Source organism: Mycteria americana, chromosome 2 (genome assembly GCF_035582795.1).
Source record: "Mycteria americana isolate JAX WOST 10 ecotype Jacksonville Zoo and Gardens chromosome 2, USCA_MyAme_1.0, whole genome shotgun sequence".
NCBI lineage: Eukaryota > Metazoa > Chordata > Aves > Ciconiiformes > Ciconiidae > Mycteria > Mycteria americana.
The window spans coordinates 80629180-80652279 of record NC_134366.1 but is presented as its reverse complement, the minus strand read 5'-3'; the positions used below and the strand labels follow the sequence as shown (position 1 = coordinate 80652279).

Below are 23100 nucleotides of genomic sequence, written 5' to 3'. Positions count from 1 at the left end.
TCACTGTGATGAGCTGCAATTTGTCATTTTTTTAAATGAAACATAGGACAGTGGGTATTCAGTGTCTCTCTCCATGTGTCTAAGAGAAACTCCTTGAGCTGTACATCTATTCCATAACCCTAAAAGCACCAAGCCAAAATGAACTAAGCATCGCGTGTTCAGGAATATCAGCTTTTAAGAACTTGGAGGCTGAATCTAATGCATAAAGGTTGGATCAGAATTAAGGAAAGGAAATACAAACCCCCAATTATTCTGCAATAAGACAGGCTATGCTTTTATTCCCTTTGTTGAAGAGACTCAGGAAAGCATTACTATAAAACCATGTTAAAATGAGAAGCAAATGGCATTTAAAACAGCTTCACTTCCTACTTAGAGTAGACCTGAGAGCAAGGGGAGCAAGCATGTAGGAAGGAGAGTGCTTGAAGAAAGAAATAAAAGCACAGTAGCTGGCACTTCTCTGCAATAATATTATCAGCCTGCTGAGAGCAATTACAATAGCACAGACAGCACTTGCTTTATTTTGACCTTATTGAATTAAATCTGAGGAAAAAAACTCTGAGATTCAGCAGGGAATTTATTAGAAAATTTTAATGCCAACTTAAATTTGATCCAAAGGCCTCAATATTAAAGGTCATATCCATTACTATACGGTGGGAAACCTTGGATCTCTCTGTTCCTATGTTCCACCCTTTCTCAGTTTTGTTTTCTTTTGTAAGAGTAGGTCAGACTCTCCTTCTCTCAGCATTGCAGCACTCTGTATTAGAGGTACAAGACTGCTATTTACATTTTAAAAAGCCTTAGCCAGCAAGTCAAATAAAGAACTCCAATCTTACTTTAAATGAAGAGTTGAAAACGAAAACCAAAATCAAGCAACACTGACAAAACTAATGTGCTATACAGCTGGATTTTACCACCTTACGTGGACATACAAAACATGTAACCTGATCTTCACTGAATTATCTGCCACTTCTTCCAGATCAACTCTCATCATGACAGGGGAGTCAGGTATGAACTGACTACTGACTTGCACAGATGGTAAAAGCTGTGTAGTGTTTTTAAAAAAACAAATTCTTAACTCTAGATCATTGCAAAGCTTTGAAATTGGAAGTACCATCACTGAAGTCTGATCAGCTGAGCTTCAAAGGCTCCTTGTTTACATGTCAGCAAGCACAACGGCAGCAATGGTTACTGGGTACTTCTTCAAGCCCCATCATTCCCCTGCCCAGAGCTTTCAGCTTTACAACAGCAGATGCACATGCTAAGCACCTGTGAAAAATATCAAGTGCACTCTGTAGCTCATGAATTACTCCCTGAAGGAAGTATTCCTCACAGATTTGCAGGATAGCTATGTGAAGTTACTCTTCTTTTAGCTGAAGATTTAGGAAAGAAGTAGAAACATAGATGGCCTGTACTTTACCAAAAGATGAAAAAGACCACAAGTTCTACTTTTATACTGTATTGATTTTTTCAAATATGAAACGGTATTGGAGGGAAAAAGCTCATGTTCTCAAATGCTTATGTAATTTGGAGCTTACATTCTAGTGACTTCCAGAGTACCTTGAGCTCTTAAGTGCCCATATTAGTCAGCATATACATGTGAAAACAAGTCCGGATCCTTGCTATCAATCTGCTCAGGTCCCCTTTGAACAAAAGAGTCATCCCCTCTTTTCAACCTATGAGAATATACATTATGGATATTCATTACACTCCTTACTTTCTCAGTAGCCTCAATATGCACTTGATGTAGGATGTGTGAGGAAAGGAAGAAGGTTAACAGACAAGTTTCCTGTACCAGGCTCACTTAGGTTTCAAAATATATCCCACCTGATGACCTGGTAGCAGCAATTTCAGTCTTCTTCAAAAGTACTGGAAAACCTGGCAATTGAACTAGTTTAACCTGCCGTTCAGGCTATGCTGGCATTAAATATATTTTTGGAGGACAGTGCATGAAAATCATCTTTTCTGAACTTCATTCACACAAGATTTTACATTCTTCATGCTAACAGCCAAACTAAATTTAGTTTCATTGTACATCTCAGGTATCTTAGAGGTTTGAAACCAAAAGGGCAAATACAATTTGAATGCCACTGAAAGGTCACTACTTCTTAAAGACTTGTGTTCACACATTCATACGCCAACCTGAGCTTACCTTTCCAGACATGGATGCAAACGACCTCTAGCTCAGAACCTGCGCAGCAGTGTCTGGGCCGACGTGCCATAGCAGCTGCACCCCAGGATGTCTGCTTTTGAAACTAAATAGAATTTATCCACACAAGCACCCTGCTACAAAGCCCTCCACACGCAACATGAATGTACTTAATCTGCCATGCTAAAGAAAGTGTCGATGGTTTTGTCTTCTGAATTGCTTTACCCTTCACAAAGAGATTGATTACACAACCTTGCTTTAATGTGATTTGATTTGGTAACCACAGTAATTTTGTTTGTTAGATAGCTGTGTCTTATCAGTCTTGTCTCATTCAAAAAAGGAGGGAGAGGCTTAATTTATTACTTTTAACATTTGCAAGAAGTCAACAAAATAGCTGCTAGACTAAAACCGAAACATTTAATATTTTAATTTGTCTTTTCATATAAAAGCTAGCCTTGATGTTAGAGTACAGACATCCCAGTTTTGTACACTGACAAAAAAATCTCTAGGTCTGTTTTTTTTTTTTTTAGGACCTGGGCAACACATGATTTCTTCAGTTAGTAGGAAGAGGATAGGAATTACAGACATAGAAATTTCAGTCGACACTGGGTAGGATGGCATCAGGTTTCATACTAGCGTTTAACTCACCCGTTTGCCAGCCATTTTTCTCTCATACAAGTTCAAAGATGTGAAATAAAAAGTATCAATCTATTAACAATAGTTTTCGACTAACAGTATCTTCTTTGAAATACAAAGAAATATAGTATTTTAGAGTTCTAAGCCAGAGTACTATGCGAGGATGGAGCCGGGATGGAGAACAAAAAGGCAAGAGGAATGGGAATGCGGACATGTCTGATCCTGAATTGCTCAAATGACAGGGAACTTTGCTACCTGAATCAAGATTTGGTGTTTAAATCAGTCCTTTTGTTTCCCAGGACTGAGACCCTGGTGAATTTTCTACTCACCCCTTGATAAAGGGGGTTTGTTATCATCAGGTATATAAATATTCTTTTCCTACCGTTTCAGGTGATTAAAGAGGTTAGTCATATTCGTTCTCCAGCTCTTCCAACTCCTCACCTGTTGTTCTTTCCCAAAATAAGCATTTATTTTTTTAAACTCATTTTCAACTTCAGCAAATGGTGTATCTCTAACTCTATGTAAAATACCATGTAATGCTACAGCATTTCAGATAACAACTAATTTAGCCAACAGTTCCTTCTACAAGCAGCATTGTAAAATTAGGCTCTACACAGTAAGATATTAAAATAATTAATATAATATTTGAGTTTAACAATATTAATTACTTCTATCTGAATTTTTGTATGTATATATATGTTTACTTGAAAAACTGCAATTCACCTTTAGGAGCTCAAGTAAAAAGACAAGTAAAATCGCAAAAACCACAAATAGCTGCTTCCCTGCTTCTCTCTTTTCTTATCCTGGTGTTCACACTGGCTCTCACTTAAGTAGAAAGTAACAGCATTAACTATTAAGTCTTCCTTCATTGCTCATTAGGCAGGGCTTTTAATTTTTATATTATCTTTGGTGTGTCCTATAAAACATGGTAAGACTGACACAAACAATGTGGTCAGCATCCTGCCAGCTTTCTGTCTAAGCAGATTTTCTTCTCCAGTCTACTGCTACTTGGATCTAAAGGGGACAGAGAAGAGAGCAAGGTAGATGATAAAGGGATACCTATCGAGATAGACAGTGTTGTAAGACTTGGAATATCATGCTTTAATTCCTGCTGTAAGCATATTTTAGGAACCTGGGCAAATAATTTAGTTCCCTATGCACCAAAGTCTTCAAATATATGCTTAAATTTAAACAGAAGTGGCCTCCTTCGTTTCCACCTCAGTCTCTTAAGGACAGGCATGTGGCAAAACGCACGCCTTCATCTCCCAGACCTCACTGCTACTTCTGTAAAGGAGCAGTAGTACTAGTAATTCTCTCTGCCCTCTGCCTTGCTTGTACAGCTGAGACAAGGGAAACAGTCCCAGCCCTGACAAGTCCCTTGGGATGGCACAACAAATGTATGTGTACTGTCATGCTCACAAAATTATTAGTAATAAAACTAGCACTTTGAAAAGACTTACTTCCTTTTTTTACCCATAAAGCATACCATATATGTGGTAAAGGTATTTTACTGTCAATGGGTTAGTTCTTCAGTATTATTCTACAGCACGACTTTGCATACCAATTTTTTCTCCTCTTCCCCCACAAGCATACATACAAATCATTTAAAAGCAATTTACAACATGTCAAACTGCTTAAGGAGACTCTTAAAAATCTAATGTATGAAGTTAACCATTGGCATGATTTATTATTGAAGTTCCGCTGTTATAACTTGACAATTAAGAAATATTGATAAATGTAAACACATTATTGATGTCAATTAAAAAGCACAAGATTGATTAACCTCCCAGAGGTATACTGGCACTAGCAGTTAGAGAGTAATCACCCCCAATAAGTATTCACTACTGACAAATGTGCATAGAAATTAGGCTGCTGTGAGACAAAAAGTACGTTCAATTAAAATTAAGATCATTTGAACACATAACCAAAGCATTGGGTCAACAACAAAATCAACGGAATTACAAACAAGATCCGTATTAATGTGAAAGGCTAAGTGATTAGGTCACATAATGCTCTCATTAACCATGCACTCATATGAAAATGTGGTTAAAAATTACCAAAGCAACTGCTCAGCAAGTGCATTATGCTCCTAGGAGAAAGACTATGAACGTATGATTTAGCCACCACACTGCAATATTCATAACTTCCCTGGTGAGGGACAAGACCTTGTTTACAGCATAAACAGTAGATCTTTGTTTCAAAGTATGTATTTATGTACATTCTACAGGTGACCAAATTATAAAGGTGAACTCGAAACTCTACTTAGTAATGGTTCACTTCCTGCAAAGCAAACAGCCTAGGAAGGACCTTGAGGCAGTCCATACCTCGGAAGGGGGAAGCATACATCTGACATACCCCAGAGAGAATAACAACAGGAATCAGTCAATTTGTGATTTAAATGTGACTGGAAGAGTTTGGGCTCCTTTTTTCTTCTTCTTTTTACTTGCTTTCAGAATTAATGTACTGGCATAATGCCTGTCACCAAGATGAAGGGCACTGCAGCTATAGCTTTTAATGGCCAAAAAAACCCCAGGCTCACCTCAGAAAGCACAGAGCTAAAGACAGCAGCAATGCACCAGTACCAAGGAGACTGCGTAAACACTAATTAAACTTATCTCTACACTCTTGTCTTCTAGAAAACAGTTTTCCCTGCTTAAACTTCCAAGGGCTGAATCAGACATGCTGATATTGGAGTCTAGCAACTTTCTTCCCTAAAGCTCGGCCTTCATCACAACTTGATGGATCAAACACATTTCCCTCAAATACAAGCAGCTTACTACGGAGACATTAGACAGAATCCAAATTACTGCAAAAAAAAAAATTGAAACATAACACATGAATGATAAAGCTTCTCTGTTTGAAAGAGCTTTATGTGAAGGCCACACATATGTTTATGTTTATTGTTGAAATAAAACTAGACCACTGTGAATTTACCTGGCTGCAAATTCAGTCAAATGGTATTAGTGACAGAGACCATGTTTGGTGCTATGCTAAACCACAGGGGTATTCAGTGGACCCCTAGAAGATTAGAATACATGCAGACACACCAGACACAGAGGACCATGAAGAAGGCTTCTTTTTTCTTTTTTTTTTTAAGTAACTTTTTTTCAGATTTTTATTAAACGACAGTTAACGTTGGTGGGGTTTATAGACAGGTTTCATTTTGACAAGCAATTTTAAAATAAAAAAAACAACTGACACCTTTGCAACTGGGATAATTGAAGAGTTTTAGTGACTGAAACAACAGAAGCAGCATGAAGATGATAAGATGGGGAAATAAAAAGCACTCGTGAAGCCAGATTCTTGGAGTAAATAGGACAAACAGAGCCTTTGCAGGCTGGCCCTATGCTGAGAATGAAGACGAGAATAAATTCTTTAGACTTGACAAACTAACTGTGGAAGAAACAAAAAAAGGCATCTGATTTAGCAGGGGAAGATTTTACATACGGTATTTTCAATGTGCTAAGGGGAGAAGCGTGGCCATCTGAAAGGCCAGAAAAGAATGCAGGTAGCTTAAAGAGGAGCTAAAATGCTCCCTCTTCCCTTCATTAGCTGTAAAGGGAAAAACTGTAACTGTAATATGCTGAGAGACTGATGACTGAGCATAGGGGGAGAAAATGTCATTAAAAAGAACATTGTACCACAGCTGCAGGACTAGGTGACTTGTCGGATAGTGAGGGTGTCAACACCAACATCGTCATCCTGAATTACTGACTGCAGTTCAAGGGCAGCAGAACACAGTCCTGGGGATCTGAGGCACCAGACAAACGTGCCAAACCTCCTCCTGGAGGGAAGTGTGCCTGCTCAGTTGCGGTGCCATTGAACCTGACACTGTCTCCTTTCAATAGGCAGTACAAAACCAGGAAGGAAAGTTTTCCTAGCAAGGAAAGCAAAATAAAACAGATTAAAAGCGAAATAAAACAGATTAAAAAGCAACCAACAAACTGTGGGAGATCAAACCAGAAATCACTGTTGTAATAACAGCACTGTTGTCTCTCTCCAAAACAGCAATCCCTTTCATTTCCTCAGGGTCTAGCTGTACTTAAAACTGGTTTGCCCCATGATAACACCACAAAAGGGACACTCAGGAGAGATCTATGTTCTGACGGGAATGTAAGTCACAATACATATGCAAGGCTTTTATAAGGTTATACGTTTCATAAATAACACACAAAACCGCCATACTTCTCTTTTTCCTATTCAGTAAAAAAGAGATCCTCCACAAACGTTCTACTCTGCAGCAGACATCACACAGCAAGACAGACATAAAGTTGCTCAAAGGTTAATATCCTTTAATGCTAGAAACTCAATCTTCAAACCCTCCCTCAACCGGCACCACTACAAACCAGATTGGCAGGCATGAAACTCAAGATCACACAGTCAGATTAGAAACACGGCAGAAGTCATTTGAGCTGTGATCAAGACTACCGGCACTTATTTCTACCTTCCCTCTCTTGGAAATATGTTATATTTATACTAGGACACACAGGTACTTGCTGTTACTCACCTCATTTGGAAGAGACCCCCTTGAAGTTTTGCTGCAACAGCCACCCCCCTATTCATTTACATACTGGGCAGAAGCCCTTGAGACACCAAACACAGGAAAGCAGAAAGCACGAAGGGACGAGTGGCAGATGAACACATCTCCCTGAAAACGTGAGCTTTCCTTGCTTCTGGAGCTTTTCTCAGCACAGAGGGGTTCAATCAGTGCTGCTAACTGTTTCAAGAAGCTAGTGACCAGCCAGGCTGATGAAACGTACTCTTTTCCATGTGAAAGGTTACACCTAGCATTTAGTTGATCAGATGTGACATACTGCCATGCCAAACTGCTCACTAGAAAGTAAGTCCTTCTCCTGTCCTTCAGACAGCCGTCCTCTGTGCATAACATCAGATGCTCAGAGCTGTGGAGGCATTACATAACTACTTATTATTTATGATAAAGCGCCAACCTCACTGGATTAGCCACTAAATACATGTTAACAAAAATAATGACAGCTCTTTATGACAGATAATTAAAGTATTTTAAAAGCAGCTGGCAACACTCAACAGTCTTTATTTTTTTTTTAGGAAAGGTTACTGCATACATCAAATGCTGTGTTTTACACTACAGGTCTTAGATCAGGAAGGCAAAGCCTCATTCTACCTCTGAATCGCCTTTGCTTGTAGCCTAAAGGTTACTTACAATGCAGGGTCTACTTTGGTATTTAATATTGCAGGCAGACCCTACCACCTGTAATTTAGTCAGTGGGGCAAACAGCAGCAAATCACTTGTGAAAATACAGTCTCGCTCGCCATCAGGAGTTAAATGAAAGCCTAAGGAGTAACACTGCTCTGGAGACTCACACAGGTGTAACCTGGAGAGGCATGCCACCTGAAGACATGTAAAATGTCTGTTATACTTCCTGCGCATTCAGATGCTAGAAATTAAGCTGATATGACAGCTCTGGGCTTTTGGCATCTGTTACAATATTGCATATCTTGAAAGCTATCCTACATGCCAAGATGAAAAAGCTATTTGAAAAGGCTGGCCTAAGTGGACCTCACTGCTAACATGTCCTGCGAACAGCCAAGTTCTGATCCACCTGGATTTCTGTTCAAATTTACTAAACTTATTCAAAATCACTCCTATTACATTTTTTCCTCTGTTCCTTCTCCCCCCCCCGAATACCTGAAGGATTTCTGTTGCTCTCTTAATCACATTCTTCCTTGTAGGCTACTCTTATAAAAGAAATATACAAATGTTTATTTCTTGAGTTATGTTTTCAAATCCCATGGAAAGTAAGTGCAAATTGAACATAACAAATAGGATTTAAATGACATTGAGGAAAAAAAATCTCTGAAGATATCACCCCAAAGAGCTTTGGAATTAAAAAAAAAAAATCCCACAGAAATATCCCCCAATGCCTTCTAAAACCCAAAGTCAGCTGATTTAAATTCAACGTTTGGCTTTGCCATAAGCTTCCAGCATAATTTTGGTAAATGCATGGAGGGAACCAATCAAGTGAGAACTCATGATCTGCTAAAGCAACTAAAACCTGACTAGCAGTATTGCAACAGGCTAGGAGCAAGAGAAGTGCAAGAGGCTCGTGCCAACCTTTTGCTAAATTTCAGATGCCATTGCAAGTATTTAGAAGTGTATAGATGCTTCATTACCTTCAAAAACTGATACCGTGCAGTGACTTGATAAAACTATTTTAATAGGATCTTTGTCCATTGTTTGATTATGCCATTCACCTCCTGCTCTTCTTCTGTGAATGAGGCATTTGAAAACTTTTTCCTGAATCTACACCTGCTTCAACAAACTAAATGGCTCAAGAGCCATTGTGTGTGCATAACGTTGGCTCTATCCTTGTTGGAGCGTGTAGGTGCAACTGTAATAAATAGAAATATACGACACTAGTAAAAAAGAAGCAAACTTCAAAGGACACTCATCCTAGATAAGAACTATAAGTCTATAAATTTTTGTAGAAAAATAGGTATTTGCCATTGTGAAGCTGAAAAAAAAAAATTCAAGGAGCTTCTCAAGAAAAGCAGTAAATTAATCTGTGATTTTAAAACTTCCTTGCAGTGACAAACTTGATAAGAGAAAACCATATTAGAGCTCCAACATAATTGGCTGCCAGCAGGAAAACATGACTTGCCAATATCATATACATTCCTGAACAGTAGTGTGGGTGCTGCACCCTGTTACTCAGAGTGCTTAAAGAGCTTTTCCAGCTATTCTTTCCTCTTGCCTTCAAACCTGCTGCTAACATAATCAAATAGATTATACAGTATTTTTCAACTTTCTTACATACTCATAAAAATTAGACAGAAATAGAGGACTTGTAGCCTGAAACTAAAACTACTGATAAGAATTTTCATAATGAACCTTCTCCTGCTAAGGGCATCCAGCCTACAGTGCTTTGCAGTATAAACACAGTTATCTTCAGATACGCAGAATATTTCTTGAAGGTTGAGAAATTCCTTGAGACAGTCAATTCCAATGTCACTCACAACTATGTAAACTGGTACCAGTCCCCTGAATGCTCAACAATATGCTTTCAGTCCAGAAATACATACACCTTGGCATTTACTAATTTACCTGCTATTGCTCCAAATCAATCACAGGATTACTAGAACTGAACTATGGAAAACGATGGGAGTATTTGCTGACAAAGCCACAGAGGACGAGCAATGAAATCCAAAGTAGGTGCAGTGAACTAAGGGATTTCCACCTTTTGTTTTTTAGAGTAACTATAATTGAAATTACTTGTCTTGCTAATATTTATTAAACATGCTTTAATATTTATACTATTTTGATTAACAGAAATATGCTTCCTTATGCTGTGGCTATATTATTACCAGTTCATAATAACATGAGTGCTGTATTAGTACATCCATTCAGTATCGTCTCCCCTTCCATTCAACTGTTACTTGAATCTATGATATTGCTAAGATGAGATACTGCTAATGAACGCCTCAAGACGGCGCAGTACTTGGCTACGCACAGCTGCACTGGCAACTTGGCTTGCTAAAAAAAAAAAAGATCCAGAAGAACTGTTCAACTGTTCTTATTTTACACACGTTTCAAAACAAGACCATACTAGTAATTTTTACTAGAAATGGCAAATATGGAGAAACACAAGATTATGAGGCCGAAATCTCACACTAAGTATGACATGGGCTTTTATCAAGGCATAGTCATGAAGCATTTCATTAAAAGAAATGGAGCTAAAGTTACTATAATCAATGAATATTGGAAGGATTAGAATGTACTTACAACATGCTGCAAACATGAAAAATGCTGCAAGTGCTCAATATTTATCATTATCAGTGGAACCTTTTTAATAGAGTTCTTATACTTCAAAACCATGTTCCTTCATTCTTCTACACATCTGAAGGGAACAGCAAGAGAGGTCAAGCCTGAGGAAGAACAACTCAAACTCAAACTCAAAAGAAAAGTTCATCTGTTCTCTTAGAAAAAAACAATGAACAGCCAGCTGTAAAGAAAGCAGATCCACACATCCTGACTGTCTAACTGCTCACAGTGCATCTCGTCTCCCTGCTAAAGGTTTGTGCAAACAATGACTCTCATAATTTGAATTATTTGAAGGGACAAACAAAGGCTGTGAAATATCAAAAGTGTTTTACCGAAGAGTACTGTAGTTATGTGATGTCAAAAACAGTACAATTGATAACAAAGCCTTCAGAGCTGCCAGGAAAACCAAAATAATCCTTCTTTGCTGGACAATAAGATGACTGGTAGTTTCCAGCTACAATCTAAAACTGAGCAGAAAGTACTGTGGAGGAATACGTAAGAATGAGATGTCCTATAAATTAAAACAGTATTTTAATCAGAGCACAGAGGTCCAATATAGCTTTTGAATTTCACTTTTAGGTTTTCAGTTCAAAACTTGAGAGAGAGCATGCCACAAAGAAAACTAGTGAATACTTCAAAACACTTAGTATTATCCAACCTTCAGAGTGGCTTCCATAAATCTTGAATCTCAGCAACAGCAGTAACATTTCAGGGCAAATTCTCCTACTGCTGACATATTCCAATAGCGATGGAAACTCACAAATGAAGTCATATTAGTATAGCTGGAGAATGGCTGTTACGATAATCCTCAAAGGACCTCAAGACTTAGCCTCAAAACTTTTTAAAACTTTCTATTTCAAACTTACTTGTGACAATGCATTTCTCACAATGCCCTTCTTTACAGGGAAGACACCACAAATTGTGCTGTTTACACAGTAAACACATCAAAAAAATCTTCAGTGTTGAGAAAAGAATCAAAGTTGTTCCTTCCTTTAGCTAGACTATTTTTAAATTGAAACCAATAACAAGCAGAGGAGGACTAAGGCAGAGATTAATGTTCCTCCATGCTTTTCAGCTTTATAAAGCTACTTTTATGACATTCAAGCAAATTGTACAGTGACTGACATGAACAAAATGACAGTAATCTGTCACTATTTCACATTTCCCACTAGGCTGATTCAAATAGTTATTTATGAACCTTACACTTCAATGGTCACTTTGATGACTAAACCATAAATTAGAATGTAAAGCGAATATAAATTTGATTTTAGAGTAACAACAAATTGTCAGCAAAGTGGGATATTATTTAATTTCTATTGACACGCTATGAAAAAGTCAGCAATATCAACATGTGCTACATCATAATAAACCCCAAACTTAGCAAAAAAATGTATGCTAGATCTCATGTTTGCTTCAGTGCCTCTGCATTTAAAAATAAAAGCACTTTATATTATGCTTGGTTAGTTTTAAATATAAAGCCTTAATAATGTCAGATGACTTCATTACTTAGATCTTAAATTAAACAGGGAGCAAAAATGAATTTTTTTCCACAGAGCATGATTAAATTTGACAGCAAGTAAATATTAATGTGAATTTAGATGCTAAGGTTTTTAACAGTCCTGATGAAAAGCTTACTTTTAAGACAGCGTTGCTATTTTTCCAATATTTATCTCTTGCCTTACAGCTGAAAGTGAGATGACACTAAGACATAATAGAAATTCTGCAAAGAACAGCGGTTCTCAATTTTTTAGAAAAACTTTTTTTTTTTTTTGGGGGGGGGGGGGGAAGACTCGGAAAAAAATAATTCTTATTACCCAAACATCAAGCCTTGCAGGGACTCATGTGTCAAAAAATTATCTTGAAAAACTAATTTTCTTTTACCAGATTATTTTCTGTTAAAAAGTTCCATTACCTATTATGTTACTATGTGTGTTACTATCTGTTACTCCTGCAAACATATAAGATAAACACATACACCCTTCCAAAACTGAATGCAGCATGATTATACTTTGTCTGGAAAACTTCTAGAAGTGTGACATATAAGATATACTCCAACCTAAGTTTCACTGTTTTAGCAGTGTTAAAAATGGGAAGTTGTGTCAGACTCTTTAATATTCCTTACTTTTCAAGTATATTTTTCCTGAAATTCTTACATGGAATGATACCAAAATGTGATCCATTTAAAACTACTTTAGCTTTAGCAGATTGGTTTTGCGTGTGGGAGAAACCCCTTAAATAGCTGAGATTTGAAACACCAAACTAGGAAAAGCCTGCAGGTTTAGCAATAACTGAGGCCATTTTGCATCATTCTGGTATGTCCCAGTGACAAAGATACCCTCCAAGTAACAAATGCATAACAGAAAGATAGGTACTTAATGCTGTTTGCTTGACAACAGTTTGATTATAATATATTTAAGATATTTGTATTAAACACTAGTTTTCTATGTTTGCAAAACTAAAACATATGTGGAGAGATTTTCATATTCTGAAAATTAAAGCAGTGTTATTCCAGGGAACTAGAACCCTACGTGCCCTTTTTGCTTCTGAACATCTTCCTGGCTGAAAAATTCACACCTACATATAAAACATTTTAAAGCAAGATTTGTGTATTACGTGGTAAAGTGAAATGTGGCTTTCAATGACTTCTCTCAATCTTGAGTCATGAAAGATTTCTTATAAAATTTATTTGCCATTACCATAAAGTAGCAAAATGGGGGGAAAAAAAAAGGCAGATTAAAATGGCTCTGCTGGTGTAATGAAAAGAGCAGAATCCATGCTAAGAGAAAATAACAAATCTTGTCTAACCTTTTATCGCTCTCATTTTCTTGAATGAAGAATTAAACACACGGCATTTTTGCCAGTGCAAAATACAGGCCAATATATGAAACAGTTACCTATTGTTCACGTACAGGCTTGTTAGAGATGCTTGTGTACATACAGGCATGTGTATATGTTTATGTATGATCAAAATGTTCACAAAACAAACACAAAATGCCCTTAAGCCCAACTACTCCTTTACAAAGGACAGTGAGTGGGTATACCAGTCAGAGATTAACCAAGCCTACCTGCTCTTCCTACTCTTTCCAAGGCAGCTGAAAGACCTACCTGATGCTGAGGGACAATCTTTAGGCTAAAAGAAAACTTCATAAAAGGTGCAAGACAAGACCCCCACCCTAGAAGGAAAAGAGTCTGCCCTGTTGAGAGTCTGTTTTAGAGAAATGGTATCTTTTTTCAGGGACTCCAGTAACAAGGTAATCTGGGTGTTCACAGGACTCAGAGAGGAGAGAGGAGTTTTATTTTAAAGTCTGTGTCAGACCTATTATGGCTCAGATGAGTCAGTAGAACCATGTTTTGTTGAAAGAAAAGCTGGAAAGCTTTTATTTTAGCAAGACTTACCCACCATCTGACTTAGAACTGCCTTTTATTATTTAGGCTCATAGAGCCAGTGAAAGCCAAATCCTACCCACATCAAGTCAGGGTACCCTGAAAAATAAGGTACTACAAATCAGCGTCCTCATTTCAGCATCCCAGATACATATCTATAAAGCAGGAACAATATTTTCCACCTAGTTCAAGTGCTTTGATACCTTGAAATTGAACTCTTTTCAGAAAAAGGAAGTACTTGCTATTGTAAGTGCCAAGTAGGTCCTAGTTAAGATATCTTAAAACAAAAATAAATTTAGTGCACTTCAGTCATCCATTCATGGCAAAACAGTTACTGTGGTAGCCTCACTAATGTTTTCCTGATTCATCAAAGATACAATGTTTACATTCTTACTTACAACCATCTTACTTAAACCATCACAGAGCATTTTCTGACATGCTGACAGGAATTTATCTTAGTCACAATCTAAAAGAGATCTTCTGTAGCATTTTACTATGGGAGATCCCACGTCCACAAATTGTTCCTTCTTTGAGGCAGACTTCTGTAAGTGGCAGAATTTGACCCTGTGCGTTCTTATCTTTTGCCACTCCCTGTGACGGATGCACTCCTCCTGTTTGAACTAACTGAGCTTTGGTCCAGACAGATGCTCAGCAAGTTAATCCTATTGTGTGAGGCTATCAGTGAGAACTCGGCACCAAACCCAAAAAAACCCGGTTTGGCTGGAGACTGGGCTGATAAGCGGCCAAAACTGCATTAACACAGCAGAAAATCTGACTACAAATCAACCACTTCGCACTACAAATATCTGTAGCCATCAGGGTCCATTGAGCTCTCCCTCCATAGCAGCTGGCTGCACAGCGGTGATCCCCCCCTGGAGTAGGGATGCCTCTCAAGGTTACCCCTCGAGGCTGAGAGATCCATTTACCCGACACCAGACATCGATGGGTTGGTAAGTGACATTTTTTGCATGCATGTAACATTTAAGATATGTATAGTAAGCTTAAGTGATAATCTTTGTATCCCATACTAACTTTGTGTAGTAAATAGTAGAGTACTGACTGCCAATCCATCTGTACTTATTAAATATTTTACATACCTAAATTTACTGATTAGAACTCAATAAACTAACTACTAGCTCAGATCTATCTGACTGATCTCTGACTATTCTCCTGCGACACCCCCTCCTTCATTGTCTTCTCCAGCCTCTAATACTTCCCTGGAGAATATTTGATATCAAGGCTCTCCAAGATAAAACCTCAAAAAGAAGAGCTGAAAATGCTACTCATCACCCTCAGATATGAGAAAAAACACCCCAACATTTAAATGTAATTGCTTTGAGTCAGTCCAATCTGAATTGCTTCTTTGAGAAACACTTTTAAAATACAAAAATAGCAGTGTTTGGATTAAAAAAAAGATAGCAAAGCTATGGTAGCAGAAAACAACACCTGTTCCTGGGAGAAGAAATTCCAAAGAAATAATTTAACTTGCGCCAAAATATTCATACTTAATTGCCAAATCAAAGCCCAGCTTCCTACTGAAATAAGAATCCAGCTAACTGACCTGTTGGTTGTTAAAAGATTCATGTTAAAACAGACCATGGAGGAACAGGTGCACATATTCATTTGATATTTAATAAAAGTACTATTCAGTTCTGACCAGAGTCAATAAGTGCAAATTTTGCAAGGAGGGACAGCTTAAGCATTGCAAGTGCTCTTAGAGAGTTTAGGTGTAGAAGCTTGCTTTCGTCAAATTTCCATTGGTCACTGTAGATAGATAGTAGGTATGTATGAGAAGTAATAAAGTATCTAAAGTTCAACGAAGTATAATTCATGTCTAAATAATATGGTACCCAGTGGAAGGAACAGAGATGCTATAAATGCTACTTAGACAAGGTCAGAGAAAAATACTGCCAGTGACCCAACTTCTTCCAAAGAAAAAACTATCACCTTGCTTGGACAAATTTAGACAGCATTTACTTAATTCACTTTGGGATTTTCTTGTTCTGCTACTGTTCTCACACTCTATCTTGATATTGGGAAAAACAAACACAGAAGGCAGGACTATTCGGAGTGAGTGTCACAGCCAATCTTCTAAAACTATGATGGAAGGAGGAAAGCATGAGGAAAGGAATCTAATACACATGAGCTAAAGGAAACAGATTCAAAGGAAAATTAGGGCAGAACAGAGAAGCAGAGGGAAGAGAGAGTAAAATAGCAGAAAAGGTAACAGAAGAGCGCATAAACTTTTGACAGCAAGGCCTGTTCCGGTTAATGGTACAAACACCCCTAAATCCCCTATTGTAACCATCATGGATAAATGGATGTTTCCCACCCTCTCAAACTCAGACATACAAAAACTACTGTTGATCCAGAGATGTTTTGAGCAAGGATCTATTTTTTCCATCTGTAGTGGAATAAGACTGTTAACTGAGGAGTGTACAACTCTTAGATAAAATGAGAGAAATAAACATACCTGCCGATGAATAACCTCTAGGTTTGCTTTGGCTTTATTCACTAGTTCTTCTATTTTTTCAGAATCCTTTATATTCTTGTTTTCTCTGAAGGCATCTCTTATCCTTCTGATGGCATATGTTCTAAACACAAACAATAAGACGACATATATTCATAGATGTGCCACAGTTTATGACATTTCAACATTCTTTAAAACATGCTGATTTTTAAAAATAAATATACACACACACACATATATATTTTGCCCAGTTTTATACATGTATCTTTTTATTCAGGTTCTTGTCTTGCCTGAGTTGAAACAGTGACCAGATTCTTTAATTAAAAAACAGTGGTTTTACTGGAAGCTATTGTAGAAAAAAATCATATTTCACAGATCAGTCCAGTCCTTACTGCTTGTTATTACTGTAAACATAACGTTGGATGCCCGGCATGGATACTGCAAAGCTCAGGAACATAACAAGAAGCCCAAGAACCAAAAAATTATCCCCCAAATTGTTTTGAATCAGTGCGACTATTCTTATTCTGCATACTCTAGAAGTCCTTGAGCTAACCACTAAATACATTATACATTATTACTAGTTCTGACTTTGTAATCTAGCAGTCACAAAGGTAGACCGAGGGACCAGCCATAACAAAAAGGGCTCCTTCCCTGTCACCCCTTTCCTCTCCTGACAAAGTCTATTTCACCACTCAGTCCAACACCTCCTCATCCATTTCCCTACTAAGAAGCAGTAACAGGACACGATCTCTGCAAGTAGGAAGAGGTTATGATCTCTGATTTCAGAGAGGAAGGGCCAAAGCTGCAGCTATCTCAGAATCTCCTCCCTTTCTTTTCAACCCAGTAAAGAACCTTTCTGCAGTCTGTAGTGTACTGCTCAATAAAAAATAGGGCCAATTTCAATATTAAAATAAAATTTTCAGACTGAGCAGTAGATACTTTCATTACACATGTGCTTGGGAGGGGAAGGAGAAATGGCAGTAAACTGATCCAGCTCAGCTGTCTTGATGATGTCCCACTTCTCTACCACGACATCACATCAGTATCATTTTTACTACAGAAAGTAAAACCCTATGTGCGGCGCTGGAAGGAAAAAAAAGGCTGCTGCAAACACCACAAATAATGTAATATTTCAACAACTGTTTTCAATCTTGTATAACAGTGAAACACGAGGCACAAAATTGTCTGAAACATGATCATAAAAAACTCCAAAGACGACGTTGAAAAATAAAAAAACTGGGGGAGGAGACTGAGGAGGGGAGAGGAAGAGGAGGGAAGATGAATAGCCAGCGGCACTCCGTACCGTTAGATGGTGCTATCCAGCTCCTAATGCAGCCCCCACCAGCCAAGCAGCATATTTTCTCTTTGAGCTCATAAATAATACATTTCAATCACAGGAATCAGGATGGTTATGGAGTGCCACCCTGCTGCTGCACACCGGCAGATGGTGTGTGCTTTTAATTAGGGCCTGTTCACCTATAATGTGACACTGGGGTGCGTGAGTGAGTGAGTGTGTGTTTGTATGTGTGAAGTTAATAGAATGTATTAAATATGGAAGCTCATTCTCATTTGCAGCTGCTGTCCTAGCAAGATTTCAAGGGGAAGCTGCTTATTTCTTCTAGAAAAGAAACAACCCCAAATCATTAAGATGTAGTGTAATTTTGTTGCTTGATAACGGATGGATTTCAAATCACCCCATATACATATGTAGGGTTAAACTGTGCAGAAACATATAATATTTTCTGCAAGAAAGGAAGGGTTTCCAAAAGATACAAAGACCTTATATATGTATATATAAGCTTAAAAGAAAAAACAACAAACAAACAGCAAGTATCCATTACTGGGTACAAGTCTTTCAAACTGCAATACAAATGAGTAAATGGTATCTACATAAAAAAGATAGATGGGACTAAGACAAATTCTTGTTCAGTATAACACCTACAGACTGGTTTTTTTGTTTTGTACATATGGTGCATTAATTGTTCCATTTTCTCTCTCTTCCTCTCATTACACCCAACAGTTGTTGAGAAAGAAAAGATATGTACTTAGAAAACAACTTAGAAACATTTTTTCTTTTTACAATTTCTTTAAACCTTTATGAACGTTAACACCCAAATGAAATTATTTTACACAGGCTTTAACACAATCTTAAATCTACAGCTACATCAATACATTTCCAGTATTCTCTAAACACACTTCAAAGACTAGCTCTACATCCCGGTACTACTCTTTACTAAGGTTACATTGAGATTCAATATATCACTTAAAATAAGGATGAGCTGAACTCAAAGCTCAAACCCAATAATATAATGACTGTAAAACATCCTTTCTTCCCATTGAGAGGTGCCAGGGGAACATTTCGCCAACGCTCAAATTCTTTCAAAATTATGTAAAAAGTGTTAAGTGAAGATATAAACAAACTGGCAGGTTTGGGGGTTTTTTGTTTGTTTGTTTTTAAACAACAGCTTTTTATATACAAGAACAGTTGTGAACAGTGTCAATTCCAAACCTCAATACCCTCTACACTTCAAGAGTTTCTGAACTGAGTACGTACTAGAAGCTAATACTAACACCAGGGCTGCGATATTGCTGCAAGTCCATGAACAACGGAGCTCTTTTGAAAGTACAGTAACATGGGTAGCAACCTGCAGTAAAGATACACGTGCTATGAGAAGAACTTGCTCATTCGGACATGTATCTGTTGTTTTTTTTAAAGAGCACTACTCCAAAGATCTTCTGATTGACGAACTGACTGGTCAGCTGATCAGCTACTCTAATGGTGTGTATTTTCAGTTCAATAAGCATAAACACCAAAACCAATCAGGTACCATTTGAAGGCACAGCTCAAAATGCCAGTGGCAGAGAAAATATGGCTATCTTCATAGAACTTTACAACATTAACCTAAAAGCAGCACTATCTGAAGACAGAGTGACAGATGAAATGCATCCTGGCAAGTGAAATGGTTGCTGTACCTTATGGATGATTATTTACCCAAGCTGGCACAAAGGAACTGCGGGCATACAGCATTGCAACAAGTTTAAGCCAATATGAGTGAAGGGGAGCTGCTGCCATTTTGCCACCCTCCCTGATAAGCACAAACCTTCCCTCTGCCTCCTTCAGACCAGCACAGCCAGTCTGATATTTTGCCCTGAGGTGAGCCAGTCCAACTTGGTAACCTGACAGAAGGCCAACCTACTAAAAGAGTTGACTCCTTTTTCTGTTGTTTTGTTTTCTGGATTAGCAAGCTCCATTGGCTCTGCATGGGACTGGATGAGCGTTAGCACTGAGGAGGAGGGAATACAGCAGTACTGACTTAGATGGATACGGTTTGTGATAGATCCCACTCAGAGAGGCCAAGCAAGTCGCATAAACAAAGGAGATTCCTCAGCGAGAAGGTACCGAGCAAGCTGTCCAGAGAAACAGAATGGGAAAGCAATTCTGCATACAGTACACTCAAACAGCTCCTTTGGGAAAGGTCCTAGGAATGCAACAGTGTTCATTAAGAAACATCATTGCAAATGAAAACTCAAACTGCGTTTCACAATCTATTATTTTTCTCACCATTCTTTGGAAACAGATAGTGAAAAATGGCTGAAAGATGCAACGAGGAATTTTCTTTTCTTTTTGTCATCCAAGCACACTGAAATTTTAATAGAGAACACCTTTGATTTTATCTTCTGCAAAGACCTTCTAGCGAGCTAGTGACAGCAGGACCCAAGCAAGAATGTACGGTTGAATATATTCACTCATGCTCTTACATATGCACACTCAAAACACTTTTTGTGATCCCTACTTATGTGCATCTGTCACACAATTAACTCCCAATTAAATAAAAAATATGTACCCAATGGGTAATAGATTCAGTGTGATGGCTTCAGACCAAAGCCACCGCAGGTGGATGGCTACACAAGGTAACAGATGCACATCAGTAGAAAATAGAAAGAGTGGTTGGGGATTAATGTGAGAACAACACCAGGGCCAAAACATTACCACAGACTCACAGGGAACATGCACTACCTGCTAACGTTAAGAGACAACAATGCCCCCAAATAATAGTAAAAACCACAGAGTTACAGTTAGAAAACAGTCTTTTTCCTAATACTCAGTCTTTCACCTCTACCTTCAAAGAGTTCATGTTTTTCCTTCCCCAAAGCACAACTGAAAAGCTAACGTGTCCTCATAAAAATGAAGCCTACAAGAAAGCGAATTCTGAAACAATGGCTTGTCCTGGTTTTGGCTGGGATAGAGTTAATTTTCTTCCTAGTAGCTGGTATAGTGCTGCGTTTTGGGTTTAGGATGAGAATAATGTTGATAACACACTGATGTTTTGGTCGCTGCTGAGCAGTGCTTACACTAAGTCAAGGACTTTTCAGCTTCTCACACTGCCCTGCCAGCGAGTAGGCTGGGGGTGCACAAGAAGTTGGGAGGGGACACAGCCAGGACAGCTGACCCCAACTGGCCAAAGGGATATCCCATACCATAGGACATCACACTGAACAAAAAACTGGGGAGGTTGGCCGGGGTGGACAGAGCCGCTGCTCAGGAACTGGCTGGGCATCAGTCAGTGGGTGGTGAACAATTGCATTGTGCACCACTTGTATTATTATTATTTTCCCTTCCTTTTCTGTCCTATTAAACTGTCTTTATCTCAGCCCACAAGTTTTACCTTTTTTCTGATTCTCTCCACCATCCCACTGGGGGGGGAGTGAGTGAATGGCTGTGTGGTGTTTAGCTGCCTGCCGGGTTAAGGAAAAATGAAATCACAACAGAGGTACTTCAGAAAATAGCAGCTGCTTGGGGATTTAGATATTTTTATTTCAAAATGTTTACTTATGTCATCATGCCTGACCAGAAAATAAAAAAAAAAAAATCCATTTCCTTTTCAAGTCTTCACTCTTGTATCTTTGTGCTCTGCTAAACTAGAGTATAAGAAAAGAAGCTGAAACACCGTGCAGACATACTTGCTTTTAACTACACAGTACTATGCCTTCAAAATAAACCTGGCCAAGCAATGTTTTTCTCAGCACCACTTTGCATTTACCAGGATCACAACACGCTAAAGGTTTAAGTAATCTTTCGAAGACAGCTTTACAAACATGTTGACATCTTGTCTTTGTGATTGTAAACAAATATAATGTATTAATGGATCACATCACAGTTATAGGCAACATACTGCGAAACATAATGGCTATTACAAATTGTAAGTCATTGAGCACGTATGCAAAGATAGAAGAGGAGGATTGTGGTACACAACCTGTGCAAGCAAAACAGATTACACGGGAAGAGGCCAGCAGGTTAGAATATTCAAGACATTCAAAAAAGGTATAAAGTTAAATGCATTTTTCCTTATTAGCTTAAGTTGTATTTAATAATTTAAGGCAAGTGATCAGCAGCCAACCTCTAGGATGCTCACTGTGGTTAATAATTCTGAAATGAAGTATATGATGCTTTTATTTAAGGACACAATGTGCAAAAGTGAGATACTGATTTACAAGACAGTAATATTATATCAAGTGAGGGATCCTTTTTATAAAAGGTCATTATTTCCTTTCACTAACTATATTTTCTTACCACTTCTCCCTTCCAATTAACATCTATTAACTTAAGGTAGCAACAGCATGAATTTTCAGAATTTCCCATTACTACTAGCAAAATGTGCACCAGATGAGATTTGCCTAACTGAATTTTCAGAATTACATATAATTTAAAAATGGAAAGTTTTTATAATTAAAAAAAAATCTGCAGAAAAGTAATTTTAGCTTACCTTAAACTTTTATTAGCATTAGTGAGGATGTCTCCATGTACAGAATTACTTCAGAGGGAATTATTATTTTTTTAAATATATATGTGTATGCATACATATTTCCATATATATGTATGTATTTACATTCTTTTTTCCTCTATAAAGGTCTCATTAAAAGACACCAATAAAGGTGAGGCAAAAGCTGCATGCAATTACCATTTAATATTAAAAAAAGAAACATCTGACAACAGATGTGTGTTTGAGACTGAGAAGTAAGTACTTCATAGCTGTGACTTGTCTAATTAAACACAGGACCAACAGAGGGGTGTGATTGTGATGTTTTATCAGCAAGGTGTTCCTCAAACTCCATCACTAGACACACTCTCAGCACTGCCACTTCAAGTTACAGTTTTGTGCCACCTCAGCACAAAACGGTAACACCTGCCTATCTTCTAAAACCAAAGCAAACCCTATTCCTGGAACCAGGATTTGCTTGGAGGAGTGGGGGTGGTGGCTGTAAGCAGGGAGGGGAGGAGAGAAGAGTAAAGAAACAGAAAAATTAGACTGTTGGTTAACCCAGTATTATTTCCATGAATTTTCTAATCAGAGTCCCTAGACAGTCTTCACAAAAAGCCCACAGAATGAAACCTACAAGCCACTACTTGGTTTCTCTGCTAATATACAAAATATGAGTTCCAATGGAATTACCAAGAAATACGTCTGGAAGAGAACAGCATGAGAGATACTTTGTGAGAGAGGATTACCCAAAAAGAACAGAGGAGAGGGATAAAAATTGACAAACATTAGAAAAACCAGTTGGGAGTTGGTGACTGTGACCCAGTGCATATGATACATGCTGTACGATCAGATACAAGGATTTGTAACTTATTTCTAAAGCAAATCTTGCTACTTTGTGTCC

At 38.0% G+C, this 23100-nt stretch overlaps 1 protein-coding gene across 8 annotated transcripts in view; it reads right to left on the bottom strand.

Annotated features, from left to right (window-relative positions):
• The window catches only part of LYRM4 (LYR motif containing 4), a 95902-nt gene that overhangs the window by 54771 nt on the left and 18031 nt on the right, over positions 1–23100 (bottom strand). For all 8 annotated transcript variants that reach the window (XR_012774359.1, XR_012774357.1, XR_012774358.1 and 5 more), the window contains exon 2: positions 16441–16561. Coding sequence is in view for 2 of the 8 variants with exons in the window: in XM_075493898.1 (XP_075350013.1) it covers positions 16441–16561 (121 nt within the window). In the remaining 6 variants the exon portion in view is untranslated. The remainder of the gene's footprint in view (positions 1–16440; positions 16562–23100) is intronic.